The sequence below is a fragment of the Artemia sp. Qi Xiang Cuo genome, chromosome 6 (genome assembly GCF_049724085.1).
Source record: "Artemia sp. Qi Xiang Cuo chromosome 6, ASM4972408v1, whole genome shotgun sequence".
Taxonomy (NCBI): Eukaryota; Metazoa; Arthropoda; class Branchiopoda; order Anostraca; family Artemiidae; genus Artemia; species Artemia sp. Qi Xiang Cuo.
Window position 1 is genome coordinate 65,432,975 of NC_142799.1, and position 23,654 is coordinate 65,456,628.

Sequence of the window (23,654 nt, forward strand, 5' to 3'; positions counted from 1 at the left end):
ATATATCTATTTTATAATTTTCTGATATGATAAATTCGATTGTGCAATTTTTTTTTATTTTTTTTTTTTTTTCAAAATAACATGCCTTGGTGGGGGGGTTTGTCTTTTTTTTTCAATCAAGCAAATTTTCTCAGGTCGTAGAGTTTGTTGTGCAACGTTAAACTTATTGACCTGTATATATTTGGAATCAGCCTAAAAGTTCAATTTTTTTTTATATTAATTTTTATTAAAATTCCTTTCTAGAGTTTTGGTTTAAAATTGACCTGAGTTGCTCTTCACTTATAGTTTTACATGTATTTTGTAATATAGGTAGAATATTCCAGAATCCTTTCTTTTCTCGATTTTTTTTTGTCTTAATTTTACCTTTGGCTGCTCAGTTTTACAAGTTATGGGTATTTTCTGCGGGAGGGGGGGGGGGGGGGTTTATTATCCGAGGGAATACACCGACCCCAATTTGATAGTTCCCAATAGGCGTTGAAAATGCTAATCATATTCTTAAATATACAAATAAGCTCGGCTTAACGCGTTTCCGAAAAATTTTCCTTGGTCTTGGTATTATAAATTAACTCTCAAAACTGGAATTTCTGGGGTTGGGATTTCTTATTTATATCCGACTCTATCCGTAATGAGTAAGAGACGTCTTCTAAGAGAGGTCAATCTAAGGGACGCCATTTTGGAACAATAAAACAATAAAGAACAATACAAAATCTAGGAAGCTCTTACGCTGAGTTTTATTGAAAAAAAGTCAATTATTTAATCAACAAGGCTTCAGCTATTCTGATTTTTATAACCCTTTTATATTCAGTATACTGCTTTTTTTTCTTATTTTTTTTTTCTTTATTCAGCTGCTACTGCCCATTTGGCTTTGAAGGAACTCATTGTGAGATTAATATTAACGATTGTGTTACTCACAAATGTGCAAATAATTCCACATGTGTTGACAAGATCGGCAGCTACCAGTGCGAGTGTCTCCCAGGTTTCACAGGTTAGTGAATGTCAGTGTTTCTATTTTTCAGTTTTTGATAATTTTAGGTGTTTTTTCGAATCTCTTGGTCTTTTTTTTATTACAAGCTTAAGGAATTCTTCAATATTGGATATCAGTCTTACTTCTTGAGGCTCCAATTATCTTTATTGATTAATGGCTCTGGAAGTGTTGATATTACAAAATAATATTTCATTTTGGGCATCATCTACTATGCAAACAATATACATCGGATATTTTACCTAAAAGGAACGTTCAGGGAATGGGATAGTGGTAAGCCTGGAAAGTCTGTATGTAACCTATTTTGGAACAGTCAGCTTATTTTTCATGTATTATACATATTTCTGAAGTACCAAAGACAGTGAAAATGAAATCTGATTTCTTGAATTGTTCAATGGAAGGTTACACAACCATTCGTATCTTAGAAAATTTGTAAAAATCGGAAACTCAATTTTTGAATCAGAAAAAGACCTCCATATGCAGTTATCCAGTTTTTGTTAGTAGCGTGTACCAAATAATAATGATAACAATAAAAAAAATCAGCAAAAAATTAATCAGCATAAAAAAAAGCAAGAAAATATTAAATAAATGGCACCAAACAACTGAAAAAGGCTAACTTTCCTTTAAAGGTGGAGTTATCTTTAGGAATCAACGGATTGTTAGTGTTTGAATTTTTACGGATGAAAAGAGTTGTCAAATTTAATCAATTATTTTTGTTTATTTGTTTATCACGTGTCGAGGTGGCAACACTGACGAAAATATGGTACTGCCCTGAAAACAGGATAATTTTGAAACAACAAAAAAAAGTTTTATAAGGTTGCGGAATGAATACACCTAAAATAGGTCCAGGGAATGATATATGTTTTTACTTTGATATCCTCGATACTTTAAGGTTTAGGTAGACCTTAGTGAAGTGTATTTCTTTGATTACGCTATTATGTGAATTTCCGTTTTAGGAATTTCACTTAACTTACCTTGGGTTACCCTTACCTTCATAGTGTTATTAGTAAAGACGGTGGGTGCCTTGAAGATCTTAAATGTATAATAGCCAAGGGTCAGGTTTTTTTTCACAATTTAAAAAAGTTTGGAAGAATAGTAACATAAGTCTGCGAATTGGAAGCTACAGCGATGACAGTGTTTATGTATGGCACTGAAGCATGGGCGCTCCGGAAAACGGACGAAAATTTGCTAGATATTTTCCAGAGAAATTACCTACGGATTGTTTTTGGTGCCTGACTGACTGACTATATTTCTACCATTAGGATATACAAAACTGTAGTTTGATCCTGTTTTCTAGGGCTATAATGAGAGAAAGGTTGAGATGGATAGGGCACGTTCTGCAGATGAAGGATGACAGATTGCCGAAGATTGCCCTTTTTGGCCAATCGTCTAGGGCTAAAAGGAAAGCAGGACGTCCACATTTGGCGTTGGGAGTGTGTAAAGAGGAAGGCTTTGAATAGATCTGGATGGAGAAGGAGCGTGCGTAACTGTGTTGGATTCAGATCGCTTTGTGCTGTGGTGAGTTGTTAGTAGTGGTAGTAGTAGTAGTAGTAGTAGCAGCAAATACATGGGTTTTTAAATTGATTTCGCTTTAGCTAACTGGCTTGTGTTCGTTTGAGGATGCAGTTGTCTATAATCTTGTTTTGCTGTGGTTGTTTTTTTTTCTCGACAGGTTTGAATCAATGTAATAAACACCGCTCAAGTCCCAACGGTACCATAGTGAAGTGGGAGTGGGGCTTCAAAGGAAAAACAAAACTGGATATATGAATATTTATATGAAAACGGGAACCTTCTCTGTGATCCACGTTTTTGCATAAATTTAAGCAACATGTTAAAAACAAACAATTCCTTGTTGCCCTCCTCCCCGCTCCCTTTATCCGCCATTGTTTCAGAAGCCTCTCTCAGCTAATTAACTTGCTACCTTTTTTATGGTTTAAGATCAAAGCATTTGATATTAAATCTGCCATCTTATTTTGATCAGCTAATTTGATCATTTTTTTCAGAAAGATATCTCCTCTAAATAATAACTAATATCGAAAAATCCAAGAGTTTGCCCCTGTCAGAAATTATGCACGCCGTATAGTACATGCCATATGAGGAGGAAGTTTGCCCTTTGCGACGCGAAGAAACATGGTATGACGAATGTCTGTCTTGCATGGCGGTAGACCAAGCAGCCCCCCGAGATTTGTACTAGGTGGCAGAGAGTGGAGGATACCTAAAAAAACACTAAAAAACTGTTTTACTATTAAACGCTGAATAATAATTTTAAAAACTAATTTGACTATGACCATACTAGAGTAACCTAAGAACATTCTCGACATTCAGACTTAAAACTAGTTAAGATATTAAAGTGTAGGTTAGGAAATTGCAACCCTGGCCAAAATGAAGTACTGTAGTTTGGACTCAAGGCCGATTTTCTGTTGATATTACTACATTTTGTCGCAACATCCAGAGGCGTCACTAGCCAAAATGTTTAGGGGATGAGGGAGTAATGGATTTTACCGACTGATTTTGGCGATATTGCTATTACAATTACGTTTTTTTTTTTTTTGTCGACTTGACTAATCTTCTTTCATAGATTATCTTTCATCGTCATATATTTCCATCGGCTTATGGCATTTTACACCACTGTTTAGTAGACTCAATTTTTTTTACCAACGGGCTGAATATATTGAAGGGAGCGTCCCCCCAAACGTGACTCCCTTGGCTATCCCGCCAATTTGTTGTACCTGAAATTTTAAAATTTCCGAGATTATTGCCAAAAATCGTCTATTAAGCTGGTCTCAAAGGGAGAACCACCTGGGCAAAAGATCATTTTGAGAACAGTCTGGCAAATCGGTTTTAGCATTTATCCCAGAAGTGTGAAAATGTCAAATCCTAAGTTTAGTCGTAGCATCGCCGATTTGATCCTAACAACCATCTTAAGATATGTGAGGCATTTATTTCGACTATATATTTTATTATTATTTTTAACTTTCTATCCAGTTAATTTGTTATTTCTTAGTTAATTATTTCCATCCAGGTAATTTTTCTATCTGGATTGTTGATTCCGTTTTGCCTATGATCCTAATAGTGCTAATTTTCTAAACACAACCTGAATGCTGTATTTGAAAAATAAAACTATTGTGTTTTCGTAGCCCATTAAATTTCTTGGTGCATTTATTTATACATTACTATGTAAAATACTATTTAGGACTCTGATAAAGGTTCACACTCAACTCTCTTCCCCACCATGTTGTACCATATCCCGGCCTTTATTGAGTATCACAGCTGTGTAAGAACATTATCCGCATTCATATGCACTGGGGCGAATCTCCAGCATTTTTATGGGGGGGGGAAGAGGGGTATATATCCGGATGGTCAAGGGGCATGGAATATGTAATAATTTTTCTCTGGGAACCTGCCCCCCCCCCCAACGACGCCCTTGCATGTGCATAAACTCCATGTTTTTAAACTCCACATTATAGACCCTGCTATGTACCAAAAACAGTCATATTTTTTCCAGTCAGAGGATTGTTGCATCTAAATCAAACTAAAAATCATTTTATTTCTAAATTTCCACCACTGTTCGCAGTGGCGGATCCAGGGGGCGGGGGACCCCCCATTCCAAACAAAAAAAATTATGGCGCCCTCATTCTTGTTTTTTTCTGTTTTTCACTCTTTTTTCAAATAAACTTGTCAAATATTGGCACCCTTGTCACTTTGGGCCCTCTCAAGATTTTTTCTTATTTGCGCCCTTGTTGCATTGCCCCCCCCCCCAAGATTTTGCTCTAGGTCTGTTCCTGAATGTTCGTTTTACGGACTTGGTCAGTTTCACTTCTGCACGGTTTGATTTATTTTAACTGATTTTAGCTAGCGTTGCTTTAAACGAGCCAAAAAGTAATATCAACGAAAAAAAAAGTTAATATGGAGCTAAATTTATTTTCCTATCTTGCCCTGAAAAATGAGATAATTAACAAATAAATAAGATAGAGCCGTGGGAAAATATCCCTTTCATTGCTCATCTTTTTTGGAAAGATTACATTTGTTCTATTCTGGTTTAGCGATGGAACTTGTTGAACGTGTGAGAGAAAGGGTCAGTGCCAGCTCATTAAAACCGGATAGTTTATGGGGAAAGACTAGACAACATTTCTCTCCTGAGGGATACCGACTTTCCTCTTGAGATATTACAACTTTGCTCTATTTTACTGACATTAGATGAGAACAAAATTCATTTTCATGTATGGCACGGCTGTTTTTTTATTCTTATGCAGTAAAGAGACTTGGCAGAAAAAAATGACCCTTGTTACCCGGAGGCTACCAATTCTCCACTCCCCGGTGTACATCTCAAAGTGCCTGCTCCTGCCATGCTTGGAACACTTTTACCCATTGTGGTATGCTCGATCTTTGAAAGCCGGTAACCCCCCAGCTTTTGCCTTTTCCATGATGATGTTTGAAGTGTCCTATAAAGGAGAGTAAGGTTGAATTGTATACCGATATTGCTATTGTGTTAAAATACTTGAAGCAAATGAATGTAAAACTAACTATTTTTTGCCTTTTCTTACTCCTTTTAACCAAAATTTCATATATGTACGCAGGCCGGGATCAAAGCTTTGACGCTCCTAGGCCTAAGCCTTTTTGCCGCTGTGTTTTTGCGAGATTTTCGGGAAAGTCCTCGAAAATTTGGGGATAGTGGAAGCACTGAACAGAACGCAGCTGATGAGCCATAAGTAATAAAAGAGAGAGGTGATACCGAACTCTCGGCCGCCATTCTCGGGAGAAATCTGAAAGTTTGTAAGTGGCTATGGAATTCCTGTTTTGTTTTAAAATCACTTTTCTGTGAATAGGCAGCATGGCAGAGGAGTGCACCTGGCACTTTGACAAAAAATAACATTGGCCCAGTTTTGTTAAGGTAAAAATCACTCAGTGATGATTTACTGCGCCCCCTGGCATTGTACGCCCCTTAGCCCGGGCCTAGTGGACCTATTGGTAAATCTAGATCTGTATGCCTATTCAAAAATTGAATTATGGGTCAGGTAGAGACTTATTCAGTAGTCTCTACCCTATCCCACATCACCATTATTAGCCTTACCTTTTCTTCCCCGTAGAAAATGTTAAATATGCTTTCAATTTATATTATTCCCAGTCAATTAATTTCAAGTAAAAGGAAAATTATAAAGTCTCAAAAAATGGCGTTAAGATTTACGTTAGTGATATCATTTTTTCTCCTGTTTTTAATTTGCAATTACTATTAAATAAAAATCTTAATATGGATGAAGTTGACAGTGAAGTAGGAAAAAGTAGATGAGAATAGAAAAAAATAATATTGTTATTTCTTTTTCCTGGCTTTGATTTTTTAGATTCTTTTCTGTCATAATAGACTTTAGTTACATAACTGTTAAATTAAGTTATTATTCTAAACTTCTTCCTTAGACTGGACGTCCCTAAAATGACAACTGTCGACCTATTTTTATTATTTTTCGCTAATTTTTATGCCATTGCGTGTATTAAATTTAAATTACGCAACTTTAACTTTAAATTACGCCAGTTGTGTAGGCACTTGACGGGATATAAACGCACGATGTATGTTGAGGAGATTGGATATTTTAAGGGAACACAACATTTTGGGTAGGGGTGGGGGGATGGATACAAAGGTCTACCCTAGGTTACATACTTTAGTCAAATCATTTATATATGTCAATTGTTCAATTTTTTTTACATTAGTGTGATTTGCTAGAGCACAACTGAAACGCTGTGCGCCCTTGGAACGCTGCCTATGTTTTTGAAAATACGAAAAGGTGTATTTTTAGGTCATCAGTTTGTTTGGAGGCGGAGTTTCCTAATGTCCTTATTTTTATTAACAGTTCTTTTTTTTTGCCGACACTTCTTCAAAAAAAGGTGAGGATAACTGTATACAAAGCTAGCTCCGAATCACATGAGATAGCAAGATACTAAATCATTTTAAGTTAGGACTCGTTTCTCTGGATGTTCCCTGGATACCAGAGGATTTATTTTTTTTGTAGGAGAGGGGATGGGAAATCGAAAAATATGAAGCGGTGTATTTCTAGGCCATCAGTTTTTTTGGGGGTGGACTCGGTGGAGTGTCCTACTGAGCAATATCAGAAGAAGATCCTTTCATATGATATGATCATAATATAACCATATGATAGCCTATAATATTATTAATATAAATATGGTGCAAAATATACAAATGTATGAATGATATACAAAATATGCATCTGAACTGACGTCTATGAACCTCTTTTTACCCTACTTGCTAAATTGTGTGCCATTGTATGCATTACGTTGCATAACTTCATGTTATTTTGGTGCGTAGAAAATAAACCAGAATCTATTCTATTCCCTATATATTTAATTTTTATATTGTTTGTAACTTGTTTTTAATTTCTATAATTGTTAATATTTACTGTTAATTATTTTTGGGAGATGGAGGGCTGTTCTGAACAATACCTTCAGAAGGCAAACCCAAATGTAAATGCTATGATATAAATTATTATTGTCAATTAAGTTTTACTGCCATATACATAGTTATTGATTTTAGGTGATTACTGTGAAAAGAAAATTCCATTTTGTGCTAAAGAGCACAATCCATGCAAAAATGGCGCCGAGTGCATTGATCGTTACACACATTACACTTGCGCATGTCCTGAGGGTTTTACCGGAGAAAACTGTACAATTAACGTGGACGACTGTTTGAATAACCTTTGTCAGGTATGATTGTATTAATTTCCTGCTTAATCGTTATGACTCCTAAAAAGCTATTTATTTCTATTTTACTTGTTACAGATTTACTATGTACTTAATCAATAACGGTTTTTCATATGTATCACGTTGAGTGACTAGTCTTCAAAAACAGTTGAACTGATACTTTTGGTGATTTTCATAACGGTTGCACTGTATTTGGGTGTTTAACTCCTTTTCTAAAATTATATACATGTTCCAAGGCCGTATCAAGGGGGGGCTACCCGGTTGGAACCCCCCCCCCCCGAAATGTTTGTTTGACTTGTAAAAACGTAACAAAATGGACATAAACAAATTTTGTATGCGTTTTTTGAGGTTTTTTATGTAACCCCCCCCCCTTAAAAAAATAAATTAGTAACCCCCCCCCCCCCCGAACAACAATCCTGGATGCGCTTCTGACATGTTCATATGCTAATAACTTTTGATGACAGAATTATCCCGTGATTTATTATAATTCTTACATAAGTTACCCGTTTTTCTTGGTTTAATTAATTTTTGAAAACTATTTTTTTGTCTGGTTCGATTGCACTTATACGCTGCTTTCTTGTTTTGAATCCCGAATCTCTACTTACTTAATATACGCTTATTTGTTTTCGCTTGTTTCAAGTCCCTAGCCCTTGACTCTTTATTTGAGATCGGACGCCATGTTTCGCTCCAGGAGGGTATGTCCAAAGCTGATGGCTCGACGAATTAGCGCCACTTCTGATTCCAACGTCTGCCATATATTCTGAATCCGCCGAACAATTCCTATCTTTGAGTTCTCTTCCTCTACAACGGCAAGAGGAAACATTTTAGGCATTGCCTCAATATCATACTGTCAGGGCCACGTTGTACGTGGCCTAAACACCAGTATTTGATGACCTGTTTGTATTTGATGATGTTTGGAATGGGTGGCTGGTTTCCAGCAGTACTGAGAATAGACTCATTGCTGACTCTTTCTGACTAACCTGACCTTAAGAATATAGTCTATCAAATGGACAAACTGATTTTCGATGAGGATACAAGTAATGTAACGGAGTTCAAAAGCAATAGGCAAGGAATGGAGGTCAAAGATAGTAAATATAAAAAGCTGCGAAATGTGTCTCTGGGCTTAAAATCAAACTGTTTTTCCACATAAAATTCTATTTCTGAGTAAAATGGCCGTGCTCCAGCTCCGCTATGAAGGTTGCCGTTGCTGACTCGCTCAGACTCCCTTTACCTTTGGTATATTTTCGTTCACATTATCTACTTCAGCTTAGGACGATGAAGGAGAAGAATATGACTTAATTTGAGAGGATTAAGTAAATGGCAAAATGACTGGGATGAACTGATGTCAATGTGACCAAATGAATCAAAACCACCCTTTGTCGATTAAATTCTTACGATATTTCTAGTTTGAATTTGGTACTTCCGGTACAGTTTCTAATACCCCCCATACATGTGCATGCGCATTGACAGCACGCAAGCGCACTTACCCAAAATAGTGATACTTGCGTCTTGTGCAAACTAGACTTGTTGATTATGCTCGCCAACCTGCAAAAGAAATTATTTCACTAAAAACTACAACTGAAACTGACCAAATAAAAACTGACCAAATAACCATACCGGATAAACTAACCAAAACTGACCAAATAGTCAAAATTTGTATATAGAAAAAGGAACTACGAAATACCAGAAATCTCAAACTTTAAACTAAATTTGTTTACCGTCTAGTTTTTATTGTTAAGAGTAGGGGAGACCGGCCCACGTTCGCCACTTTTCTGGTCTTTTTTTTTTTTGTAAACACAGTTTTCAACTTTAAATCATTCTGAAAATTGCCATGTATATATTCATGTTTGGGGTATCTCCAAAAAGATTCCTGACGACCAATGTTTCTGGATGTAGGAGAAAAATGGGTTACACTGATGTAGTCCGAAAGTGGCGAAACGAGGCCACCCCAGTTCACATTCGCCACAGATTGGCCCACGTTCGCCACCGTCTTAATTCAAGTAAAGAAAAGCTTTTACTCCTCTAGAATTAGTCCTAGAATTTGTTGTTTATCAGATTTTTAATTGTCTGACATAATTCAGAACCAAAAAATAAAGAGGCTTAGGACAGTAGTTACTCAAAGACCCATTTTCTCTAAATCAAATCCTAGCTAAGTTGACTGTTAACGGTCATTTCAATAGATGGAACACTACTACCTATTAACGCATCTTGTATCCTGAAAGGTCAACACCAAACTTCAGCCTTTCGGCAAGTCTTCTAGTCCCACCCGAGACTGGGGGCTTACCTAATCCTCGGGCTTTAAGACACGCGATTTTTCTTCGGTAAGCACAAACTTGCTTAGTTCTACGCGCTTCAAGAATAGAACATCAAGTTCAACTGTATATTCCTTCAAAACTTTTGCAGCAAAGAAGCACTTAGCACTCTTTTTACCTGTAAGTCCAACAAAAACAAAGTCACCGACTTTTATTGCCTTGTTTCCCATATCTTCCTTATCTTCTCCTAGCTCAAGACTTGTCCTCACTCTCATCGTCAAGCCTCTCAACTTTATCAGACTCAATTTCACTCTCGAGAAACAATAGCTTGCTTGCTTCTTGCAATTTAGCTTTCTTTAAACTCTTCTTCTCCTGGGTTTTCTGTTCTTTTTCCTCTTTTCTGCAGCTTTCAGTTCCTCTTCCTGGCGGATTCTTTCCTTCACAAGAGTATCAGTAAAAATTTTGGTAGTCTTTTTTTCACTGCATGTCTTATTTGTTTTCTTGGAAACCCTTTCAGAAATGGAGACACATCAACTAGTTCAGAGAAGTTTTTTCAGCTTGTCCGTGTAAAGAGAATCTTGAGAAAGATTGGGTATCATTCTCATGGTTGGTGGGCTGATTAGACGTATCATCAACAGCAGAAGAAGCAATGGGGTATGGAGGTTCCACGGTGCCGTGGTTCGAAGTTGATGGTCAATCAGAGACGTATGAACTAAGGAACTCGTGATTTTTGAAAATCTTGGGATCGAAAGGGAAAATGCCGGTGCAGTGAATACTGCTGATTGTGTTTTCTGGGGTCACTGCTTTGGGATACGCTTTTTCAAAAAGCTCAGAGATGTGATACATTGATATATTCTCGCATTTATGCTCTGTCATAAAAGTCATAAATTCCCTGTGGTAGAAAACCTTCAAAGAAAACATAACTGACCTGTCATGTGGTTCCCGCTTATGCGTTGTATGAGGCGGAACAGTGAGCATGACAACTCAATTTTCTTTGGCTAAGTCAAGCAATTCACTACTGTAACGACTAATGTCATTGTCAAGTATTAGAAGCACAGGATTAGCCTTACTCGGCCTTGCATGATTGATAAAATGGTTCATAACTGCACACATAGTAATATTCTGCATAAATACACATAGCAATATTCTGCCCTCTTTCTGTTGACGTTACCTTGCCTACCTGTTTGTGTCCTTTTGCTGCAACAATTTTCCCTGGCTTGTGGACTGTTGATAGTCCAGTTTCGTCTACATTTCAAATATTCTGCGCTGTATTTGTCGTGCTAGTACACACCACAAAGATTTTCAAAAAAATCCCCCAACTGTCACATGATTGAAAGCAGTTGGATGGCCGAGACTGGTTGCTTCAGGCGCTCTTATTGAAATGTGTGGGTATCTTACCATAAAACCGCGGTACCATTCTTCACCTGCAGCATTTTCATTGTCACTGATTTGGTTGTCCATGAATTTGGGATGGTAAGTCCTTTTGTAAGAGAATAACTGCAAGCAAGCTGACAAACTTCAAGCGGTGTTGAATCTTAATGCGTATGTCACACGACTTGAAAGTATTTAGCAAGAGCATTTTCTTGTTCTTCTGTAAAGATCTACCTTGTAGAATAAAGTGTTGAGAAAAATGAGAGAGCTAGAAGCTCAATATCAACATCCTGTTTATCAGCCTTGGTGACATATCCCCTCAGATTCGTCCGTGGTATTCCAAATTTTTTGCAGCCGTTTTTTTGTTCTGTTTCTTTACAAAAACTTTGATTACAGGAGCTCTGACCAGCTATTTTATTTTAAGTTTATTTTTAGTTTTCTCACCAAGCTATTTTTTCTGGGCCAGGCAAGGTTTGATACAACCATACAGAATTTTCCAGGCTAAAGTATATGGGATTGTTGTTTCTTCATCGAGTGTATCTGAGAAAATATGAAGCAAATATCAATGAAATATGTTGCAAAAATTTACCTTTCCAAGTTCTCCAGGCCCAGATTCGCCAGTCCTAGAGTGGCGAATCAGGGCTTGTTTTTGGTGGCGAGCTTGGGCTTTTTCCCTCTTTGGAGACAAAGCAGGACTTTCCAGTTGTTATCGTAGATGGCGGTAAATGTCTATCATTAATAGTTTATTAAGTCTCAGACGTTTCTATCGACATAAAAAAAATTTTTCTTACCTTTACGTTAAAAACCAACTTTTTCATTTTTATTTAACACAAAAATTGACTTTCCAAAACCTAAAAATCAACTTACCATACAAAACCTGGAAAACGGGGTTCAACTCAAAGTTGGATACATCAAAACTTTCGCTACTAGATGGCAACTTAAACGCTAAATTATAAGAATTTATCCATTGATGGCTCCCTAGTTAAATGCAAATGACGAACCTGGGCTGTGGCTAACCTGAGCCGGTCTCCCCTATCTAATTTTCTTTGCTTGTTTTTTCAATTGGATTTGCTATTTGAATTGACTAACAATTTTAGATATCATCTGATGTTTGTGAAAATGTGTTTGGGTAAAGAACCCTCTTTTTTTTTAATTTTAGTAAGCATTCATTTAAATTAAAGGGTAGCCATCACTCTCCCTTCGTTTTAAAAAGTAAATTGCGAATTCTTTTGAAACTTTATTTTGCTTCTTTGGAATTCTCTGGAAAGTTCAGGAAAATAACAGGCTATTAAATAAGTCCTCCCTCCCCAAAAATTACATAATATTTGAGTTTGAGGAAGTAGGGCTTGTCGTGTAAACTAGTGAGTTGGTAGTACATATAGACGTCTCGAGTCTTTTGTTTATCATTTATTCGCTTTTGAGTTTCATATTTGTCTTTTATCGTTTCTATATTGCTTCATTTCGTCTTTTTTTAGTTTATATTCTCGTCAGGTTTAAATCTACTTTACTTATTTCTGTTTCAATTTAAGGTTGACAAAAGCCTTCCTTCTGTTTTTGTCATTTTGTCAGTTTTTGTCAATGTCAATATTCGTGTTCTTACCTGTCCAATGATCTTTGATCTTAGTCCCTTTCGAATTTTCCATTGCTATAACTTAGCTAGAATAGGTGCTGTTCCATCTCAATTAATCTACATGTCATTAAACCCCATGTTCGATTCCCACCTTTTGACAGTGATTAATTCCAGCATATCTTTTTAGCAAAAGAAAGCGATTCTTTTGTACATGTCAAGTCTTCATTTTGCGTGATGTTTCTGTCGGCATGATATCTTTTTGGGTGATAGAAAGGCCTAAATTAGTTATTGCTTTTTCGATAGCGAAATAAGGATATGCGTGTGGAAAGTCTTTTTTTTTAAATCGTGAAAGGTTTCTTTTCTTTCGATTATCTACTTTGTAGTATTTATTTCCTTTTTGTTAAAAGTATTTCAAAGGGCAAATATTCTGGAAAACGCGGAATGATTACAAAGCTTCGCAGAAAAAAAAAATGATTCTCAAGAGAAATAAACGAACAACTTATGACAGTTATCAAAAGGTCAACTTTACCTATTTCGATTAAACAACGGCAGAGAAATTCAAATGTTTGTCAAAAGGGGCGTAATCCCAATGCTTATGCATGGGTTGTTTACACAAGTTACAGTGTCATGGTCTCGTTCGCTGTTTAATTCTCAAACAGAGATTGTTTATGTAGTTTCTTTTGTAAATTTCATTTTTTTTAAGTTTGAAATTTGTTCCTCCTATAGGATTAGCCACCGGCAACGGAGAATGCGATCAAATCTTGAAGAACCTGGGTAAATTCAGACACAAAAAAGAGGGCCAAGTAATAAATCAGATGTTAAATGAAACTCAGAGAGGAAAGAAACTAACAATATGAAAAATAAAATCAAAAAGGGTGAAAAAACGAGGATTTTGTCAGCCAGAGTTCGCCACTGGCTGACAAAATCCTCGTGTTTTCACCCTTTTTGATTTTATTTTTAATTTTGTTATTTTGTTTCTTCTCTGAGTTTCATTTGTCATGTATAGCCAGTGTGGTCTAAGAATGTATTTAAATCAGATGTTCAACTCCCCCCCCCCGCACACTCTTTGAAAGTCCAAAAAAATATAGTGGCAAATCTGATACCTTCAGAAAATGTTTCAGTCTCTTTAAGGGTTGTATCTGTAGTCTCAATGGGTTGAGATTACGATCCCCTAAAGGATGAGTGCATTATTGCCTTCATCTCATGTACACCATTATCTGTTACACAAGGAACGTACATAGGAGGAGGGGCTGGGGGTCTGGCCTCTCCCCCCCGGAGATAAGCTTCTAGTGATTTCCTCACTAGAAGCTTATATTACCTAATTTCACCTCATTTTCCCATTTCACAACACCATCATTTACTGACAATTTTGTGTCTCATTTTGTTAGGGATTTTAGTTCATTCTAATTTAAAATATATACTGTTCCTTCTGGAAGAAGGTTGATTTGGTTGACTTATTGTAATTTCCAACGCTGGTACGAAAAACAAAGGGATACATGGATTAGACTTAGCATGGCAGCAGGCTACAGCAGAACCGAAATATGGTACAGAGAACACTTATTGGGGAGGAGGCAAAATACGATTATATTTTTTCAAAATTGCAGACCTGTAAAATTGTTCTGAGAAGAGGGGCCCTAAGGTCAAGGTTTAAGTAAGAGCTTTTCAAAAGCCGTTTTGTCCGGGGAAGAGCTATATTTCTACTAAATATAAAAAAAATAATACTGTATATTATTTTTGGATTCCTAAATGAGTAACCCCCTTTGCCCTCTCCTGTTGTCACCCTTAGGTGAGACAAAAATAATATGTGTAGTTTACTACCTGTCATGGTCGTCCTCGGCCCTTGTGACATATATTCTTATAAAAGAGCGGTTCTATCTAAGTGAAATTTATCTAATTTACTAATGCGGTCTTTTTTTTTTTTTTTTTTTTTTTTTTTTTTTTTTTTTATCGCAGAAAAAAGTTCACTTGAAAAGATGTATTTTTTGAAAAAAAGTCTTTAGGGAAAAACAAATTAGTTGCGTTTCTCCAACTTAACGCATCCCTCCCATGTTAACTTCTATACCACAATGAGAAATATATATATATATATATATATATATATATATATATATATATATATATATATATATATATATATATATATATATATATATATATACATATATGCATATAGTACCGGAAGAACGGCGGCTTTGCCGCCGGACCCCGGCACTTGTTACGCGGCAGGCCTCTATATATAGATTCTCACTGTCGCTTGTCTTCTAGACGCAGACAATTTGAGCCTTTTCTTGATGTCATGACATTAAATGGACCTTAAATTAGAAGTGGTTCCTTTGTAAAATTACTTTATTTTATTGAACGTTTAACTTTTGCCTCGGCTTGTCTTTTGTCATTATGAAAGACATATTGCCGAATCTTTGTTTCTTTTAATTGTTCATGTGGTGGGACAAAAACTTCTGCTTTGACCTTGTCTTTTCTTTCGTCATTATGAAAGACATATCGCCAAACCTTTGTTTCTTTTAATGGTTCACGTGGTGGGATAAAAACTTCTTTCCTTCCAGCGATTTGTCTAGTCACATTTTTGATTTTCAAAGGTATGGTAGGCATTGAGGACCTTATACATGTAAAAATTCCAAACCTAATCATCACCGATGTCATTTTCAGTTTTCTTGCCTCATTACACCTCAGCTTATTTTTCGTCATTATGAAATACATATAGCAGATTTTTCTTTTTAACAAAGGTATGGTTGGTCTTGATGACCTTATCCACGTCAAAATCCAAAACCTAATCATCATTGCTATCATTTTCAATTTGTTTGCTTCGTTATACCTCGGCTTATCTTTCGTCATTATGAAATACATATCGCAAATACATATGAAATACATTTATTTTTGATTTTCAAAGGTATGGTAGGCATTGATGACATTATCCGTGTAAAAATCCCAAACCCAATTATCATCGCTATCATTTTCAATTTTGACACGTTTTGATTCGCGCTGTCCATGCTGATTTCCATTAACCCGTTAGCAAGTTCGGTGTCGCGTGTGTTCTAACCACTTTCATCTTCGCTCTTCATTTTCATTTTTGACTTGGTCACATGCTCGGTGTCGCATGTCTTCTAACAAGCCGCCGCTGTTTTAACAATCTGCCGCTGCTATTATAACTACGTGTGTATTGGCTCTTCATTTTAATTTTTGACTTTCTTAGGTGATCTGTGTTGCATGTCTTCTTACTGTGCGTGTCTTTGCTCTTCATTTTAATTTTGAAACCCCGCCGCTTTGTGTATAAACGTGTGTGTCTTTTATCTTTAAAATGCTTTAATTGTCGGATTCGCATATATTCTAACTTCACGTGTCTTTTCTCTTAATTTTAATTTTTTACAGGTTTTTGGATTTTTCCGTATTGGTGTTGTCACAATCGATGTTCCAGGGTGTCGATTTTCATATATTATCACGTTTGATAGCTCAGGTGTTGGTTCCAAGGAATCATCATATGTAGTAACTGCAACTGCAAATTTTCGTTTTTAGGACCTTTCAACAGACATTATATCATATAACTAACTTTTGCGTTGGAAACTTAATAATCATATTTATGCTGTGCGTGACATATAAAAAAAATGCGTATATGATTTTATAAGAAATGCTTATATGATATACTAACATAGTACATGACGCCATTTGCAAAAACCAAAATTAAGGCTCTTAACGAATTTTCTCAGACTTCTGACATATCTAGATTGCTTTTTTATGCGAGAAAATCCCAAGATACCAATTTTCCGGAAAAAAACATGGAGCCGTTTTCGAGAACATACATATATACAAATATACACAATTATGGCTCACACACATATATATATATATATACCGTTATCCTTGATTGTTTAAAATTATATAATACATATTTTCAAATCTTCAGATATAATTATTTTGAAACTTAATTCCGGAGTTGTTTATAACTATAATGGAGGAAAATTTGCCTTTTCAGATAATTAAATTAACACCACTTATTAAGTCAATCTTGGAGAAGATTAAAGTATCAAATAAAAAAACAAAAAAGGATCTGTTTACAATTATGAGGCTAATGGAGCTCTTAATGGATCTTTGGGGAGATAAAAAGGTAGATAAAGGCTCCAGAGCAGAATGAGGCTCTTAAATTGAAATTAAATAAGTGTAGTGGAAGAAAAAAGAGGAAATCCTCCTTATTGTATGACTTTAATTTACATTGAAGGCTATTTACAATTTAGGAATGTTTTGAGAATTGATCAGTATTGTTGCTAGATAAAGGGAAAATCATTCTAATATGAAGATTCTCCTTGATGTGGATTTAGCGGATTCGGAAAACAGCATGGAGGGGGGTAAAATCCTGGTCTTAGATGACCTGAAGTCTCTTTAGGTTGCCATCTCAACTTTGCTGATAGGTCGAGATACGTAAGAAATTGTGCATGCTGGGGTCAAGTGGGGGGGGGGGTTGCCCCCTGTTAGATTTTTAAAATTTCTTTTTGGATTTTCATTGAAAATTAACTTAGCCTGTATACATTGAAGAAAAAAAAACTGAAAATGCAACCCCTCATCAACTTTATAAAATACTTTTGGCTCCCCCTCCTGTACGTTTTTTCATGAATTGGTGTACTTAGTACAGACCCAGGCCCCTAGACACAATCTCAATGCTGTTATGATTTATTCTATAATGTTTTATATCTTTACGCAGCTTACTTGGTTCTGTTTGGTTTTATATTTTCCCGTTTATGTTGACGTTGGCCAGAAAAGTGGGTAAACGTAAAATTTTCTTATCAAATTATCTAATGTCTAACTGTTATAAAGAGAATTTAAGTGTTCTTATTCTCCAGAACGGTGCAACCTGTGTTGACGGAGTCAATGAATACCACTGCAAATGTCCACCAGAGACTGCTGGGAAATATTGTGAGCTTACCCCCATGGTCTCTCTGCTATACCCTCAAACTTCACCGTGTCAACAGCATGACTGTCAAAATGGAATTTGCTTCCAGCCTCAAGGCTCCTCTGACTATTTATGTAAATGTACACCGGGGTATACTGGTAAGTGAACTCAGTTTTTATTCTTGTTTCAATATAATTGTTAAATATTCTTTTTTTAATAGTTCCAGAAAACAAGTTGTAATAGCACTACTTCTGAATTCTGAAAGGATTGGACTAGTTTTGCTGTGGAACTAGCTTTGTGGAGTCACGCTGCAAGTAATGCCTGAGCTCATGCACTACAAATCTCATGTAAATGGATTGGGTGAAGGCCCCATGTGAATGAGGGCATCTATATATTTTTAAAGCCTTAATGTATGAAAGTCATGAAGGTAAATGAAAAATGTGTGATTGGGATGGGCCCAGAAGCCCCCTACTTGTGTTATGCTATGCGGTTTTCTGACAGAATAATTACTTTAACTGGAATAATTGTTTAATTATGAATCTACCGTTAGTAGGTTTACAATTTACTGATAATTGTTGATAGTTTTTACAATAGTGAAATCACAAATAAAATAAACTAATAAAAAAAGCGAAATTTGGAATCGAAGGAATCCTTCCACTTCAACAATAGTACATGTGCACAAGTTGTGGTAGATGCCCCCCTCCCCGCCCCTAGACGCACACTCTTTATGGTATTTGTCCGAAGGCTCTCTTTAAATATGGAAAAATAAGAATAAAATAGAAGTCTTTTCGTACTTATTTCCAACTTCAAATGCAATCTGACTATTGGTTTTAATGTGTACCAGGATATACCAAACTCATTCTTTATCCTTATATGTCATTTGAACAAAAAATAGTCTTGAAAAAAAAAACATAAAAAAAAAGTTGAAACAGCTCTAATTCTGAATTCCATGCAAAAGTATTGAACATGATTTGGTACCAGACCAGATTTCTGAACACACGCTGCAGCTGATGCTTGAGCCTAACCATAGGCATTCTGGTTGATAAAAAGGGAAGATGTATGAAAAAACAGGTTTTAAATAGCATTAATTTTGGACGCCCTATGAAAGGATTGAACGAGTCTTGTTGTGGAGCCAGCTTTGCGAAGACATGTTACAATTGATTCTTAAGCCACAGTCTTGGGCCACACTTGCTGGTAAAAAAAAACAAGATCTAAGAATGACCTATGCTTTCTTGATCTTAACGTCACACTTGTGCAAGGGAAGCGCAAAATTGAAATAACGAGAAATTGTCTAGAATAGCATATATCAACGTTAGGTTGAGTGTAATTTGCATCTAACTTTTGTCTCCTACCAATATATCTTAGTAGTTTCTGTGCCAGATTCGTGATACAGATAAGAAAGGTCTTCTTCAAAGCTTCTAATTTTTCTAATTTCGAAATTTTATCTTCACCCTGATTAGTCAATCATAAACATTTACGGGTAAAACTTGAATATTGCTCGACTCAACAAATTACGAATGGAAAAAAAATCATTGACACTGTGTTCGTGCGTAATTTTGATTTCATCTACAAGTGTGACTATAATTTGCCTCGGGTATAACCAAAAGATGACTTTAAAGATACATAATTTTTGAACAGCACAGAGTGGGTTCCTATTTTCTTTTTAAGGTTTATGTCTTCCTCAATATTATTATTGTTCCAAGATTTTTAAGTAGAAATTTACGCAGCCATGTATATTTAAAAAAATCGAGAATTTAATTTTTATCACAAAGACCTCCATACACAGTTATGCAGATTTTGGTAGTACCGGGTGCCAAACATAAAAAAGAGACACGGGTGAAAAATCCGCACAAATAAGCGAAAAATAAATGGTACCAAGTATCTTAAGAATGTATTATAACCGTCCTTTGAAGTATATTTTTATTTGCGAATGAACAGATTGGTAGTGTTCGAATTTTTGTGAACGAAAAGCCTTGTCAAGTTTGAATGAGTTTCGCTTATTTGTTTTCACGGTTTAATGAGGCAACAAGTTGCAAGCACCCAGTGCTGCTCGTGAATCTGTTCAGTAATAATAATAATCCATTTCGACCCCTCTGTACATCCATAAAATGCACATAAAGGAGTACAAAGATAGAGAAAATTAAAGAAAAAGAAAGAATCAAGAAAAAACTCGTGAGAAAAATAGGATCTCAACTACGTAGACAACACAACTAACAGTTAATCGAAACGTCGAAAATACTTTTGCGACTCTTAAGCCACCTCTCCACAAGGAGGTCCATTTTGAAACAATATCAAAACTGAAATGTACCGGTTAACGGTCCAAAGCGGGAACTGCACAAGATATTTGCTCAAACGGATCAATAGAGATCGAATTTTCTTACGCTCAGATAGTGTGAAAAAACTCCATAATGGGACCAAGAAGAAGACATGTGTGGCGAAAAAACCTTTGTAAAGTCTACCCAGGGTTATTTTGTGAAACTGGCCTTGAATTCGAGCAATGATTTTCTAAGCTTTTCTTTCGACGCTAAAATAACAAGTATTTTAGTAACAATGGTTTATGGTTGATATGTGATGTCACATCTATAGTGTATTACAGGTAATTACTTGGTTTAAAAACAAGAAAAAAAACTGTATTCCTAATTTAGTATCTGAGATAAATGAGCACTTGAACGAGGTCTAGACCTTACTCATCCATACAATCACCAAGAACAAAACAGTACATCCAACCCAATAGTCCAAAAATCAAGTCCAAAATAGAGCAAATTCAGCATTAATAAGTGTAAATCGTTGTCCCAAAACCAAGCCATAGCTCCTTAATTCTACAAAATTTAATATTCCACAAGTAATCACCACATATCAGGGCTCCTCAGAGGGAAACTCACTTGCCTGTACAGGTTTCGGCGCTTATTTTTCCTTACCCAGGCAAAAAAGCGCGCCTGCCATAGAACCAGATGGTATACCCCTATGTAGTGTCACCTGTGGAATATCTACATTTGTTGTTTGTTTTAGTGCTATGTTCTTATTGAAGATTCTTTGCCAATAGCATGAAGTATTTTAGTAATAATGGTTTATGGTTGGTATGTGATATCACATCTATATTTGTTGTTTGTTTTAGAGCTATGCTCTTAATTGCTCATTTTATGACTAGAAAATTCAGGGTGTCAGTAATAGTAGTATATATCATTGTAGAGTCGACTGACAGAGATATTAGTGACTCAGACGAACTCTACTTACAGTAACAGGAAAAAAAAAACAGGGTCCTAGGTAGAATTTTGATCTTTCTGCTAGGAGATTATAACGCCTAGGTTGGTAGAAATAGGGATAGATGGTATCCTAGCCTAGGTAAACTTGGTGTAGAAAAAGAAAACAGTAATGGATACAGATTTTTGCAATTTTGTAGGTATAACAATCTAGTTATAACCAATACGGTGTTTGGTCATAAAATCGCTCATAAGTAAACATGGTATTCACGTGATGGTAAGACAGCAAACCTTATTGATTATGTTATAGTAAACCGAAGACTGGCAGGATCAATAAAAGATATTATGGTATAAACGAGTGCTGTTATTGATGTTAAAAGTAAAGATCACCATCTAGTAGTGTCAAGGGTTAATTTAAAGATGAAATTTCGAAAGGGTAACTACCTTCCGGGAAGTTATGATGTTGGTAGACTCCAGGATGAGAATTTGAGAGGAACTTTCCAGGAACAGTTGAATACTAAACTTGAGAGTTTAAAATTTGACAATGTGGAAGATGGTTGGAATAATTTTAGAAAAATAAATTGTGAAGTTGCTGAAGGTGTATTAGGGAAGAAAGCTAGAACGGCAGCTAAAAATATTAGTGAAAAAGCTTTAATGTTTAACAGAAAGGAGAAAGGACTTGTACAAGAGTTATCACAGTGATGGATCGCATGAAAACAAAAGGAGTATAGAGAAAATGGAGAAAGCATTAAAGTATGAATTAGGGAGCTGTGAAGTCGAGGCCATGGATAAAATTGTTAAGGACCTGGAAGATGCAGTTAGACGGCATAATAGTAAAATATTGTACTGGCATAGTAACAAATTGAGAGGGAGTAGTCAATGCGGACTTGGCCCAGTTAAAGACAGGAATGGGGCCACAATTAGCGATAAGGAAATAACTAAAGAGAGAAGGGCCGAACATTTTGAGAATTTGCTTGACCGAGATAGAGTTGCAGGAAAAAATACAGAGGAATATGAAAAAGTATATGATACCTTGGATGTGAATGAAGATTTGTTTTGTGAGGAAGAATTAGCAACAGTACTAAAAGGATTAAAGAATAATAAGGCTCCATGTGCTGATAGGGTGGTAAATGAGTTTCTTAAATATGGTGGCTCTGAGGTTAGAAATAAGTTACTGGAGATTATGAATATGATTTTTGAAAAAGGGAAACACCTAACGATTTTAGGAAAACCTTAATTAAGCCACTTTATAAGAAAGGTAATAAAAGTGAGTGTGGTAGTTATCGAGGCATTAGTCTGTTCTCTGTAGGTAGCAAATTACTTAGTAATATGATACTTTTTAGACTGAGAGATACCGTAGACAAAGTTTTAAGAGAAAAGCAGTGCGGTTTTAGAAAAGGTAGAGTATGTGTCGACCAAATTTTCACTCTTAGGTTAATAATTGAGAAGTGCTTGAATTATCGAAGAACTCTAGTCCTTAGTTTTATAGAATACGAGAAAGCGTCTGGCTCAGATGGTAGAAGAGTTGTAGCGAAGGTCTTATCGTTGTATGGTATACCAGACAAATACATTAAAGTGATTAGTGCTGTGTACGAGAATAACACTGCTGCGGTTAAGGTAGGAAATGAGGTTAGCAGCTGGTTTTGTATTAAATTAGGAGTTAAGCATAGTTGCGTTCTATCCTCCTTTGTATGGATTATTTTGATGGACTTTGTTTTTTAAAGGAGCACAGGAAAGGCAATGGGAGACCACGGAATCAAATGGGGAGGAAAAAGTCTCCTGGACTTGGATTATTCTGATGATTTAAGCATCCTAGATGAAAGTGTGAGCAAAATGAATGAAGTTTTAGAGGTTTTGCGAGTTCAGGGTTCTAGAATTGGTTTGAAAATTAATCTTAGGAAGACTAAGTAACTAAGGCTAGGAATAAGTCAAGATGAAAAGGTAATATTAGGTAATGAAAAGATTGATCAGGTGGGCAGCTTCACTTACCTTGGTAGTATTATTAGTAAAGATTGTGGGAGCAGTGGAGATGTTAAAAGTAGAATAGCCAAGGCTCAGGGTGTTTTTTCACAGTTAAAAAAAAGCCTGGAAGAATAGGAAGATAAGTCCACAAACCAAGATGAGAATATTAGAAGCTACAGTGATGACAGTGGTCAAATATGGCTCTGAAGCATGGACGCTTCGAAAAGCGGATGAAGATTTCCTAGATGTTTTCCAGAGAAATTGCTTAAGGACTGTTCTGGGTACCCGGCTGACTGACCGTCGTTAGGGTATACGAAAAATGTGGTTCAATCCCGCTTTCTAGGGCTATAATTAGAGAAAGGTTGAGATGGCTAGGGCGCGTTCTGCGGATGAAATATGTCGTATTGTCGAAAATTTTCCTTTCCGGCCAGCCGTCTAGGGCTAAACAGAAAACAGGTCGTCTCTGTCTGGGGTGGGTGGAGGTCATAGAAAAAGATTTAAAGGAAATGGAAACTTCGTGGGTGGGTGTAAAAAGGGAGGCTTTGAAACGATTGGGGTGGAGGAGTTGCGTGCGTAGCTGTGTTGGCCTTAGGCGGCTTGGTGCTGCGGTGAGTTGTTAGTATTAGTAGTAGTAGTATGCTCTTAATGAAGACTCTTTGCGAATAGCATGCAAAACTTTTCCTGATTCCACGTGCTTGTATTGTAAAAGAAT

At 36.1% G+C, this 23,654-nt stretch overlaps 1 protein-coding gene across 2 annotated transcripts in view; it reads left to right on the forward strand.

Moving 5' to 3' along the window:
• The window catches only part of sli (slit guidance ligand), a 360,459-nt gene that overhangs the window by 268,541 nt on the left and 68,264 nt on the right, over positions 1–23,654 (forward strand). For both annotated transcript variants that reach the window (XM_089090917.1, XM_089090918.1), the window contains exons 22-24: positions 846–985; positions 7,524–7,693; positions 17,731–17,938. In XM_089090917.1, the coding sequence (XP_088947043.1) occupies positions 846–985; positions 7,524–7,693; positions 17,731–17,938 (518 nt within the window). The remainder of the gene's footprint in view (positions 1–845; positions 986–7,523; positions 7,694–17,730; positions 17,939–23,654) is intronic.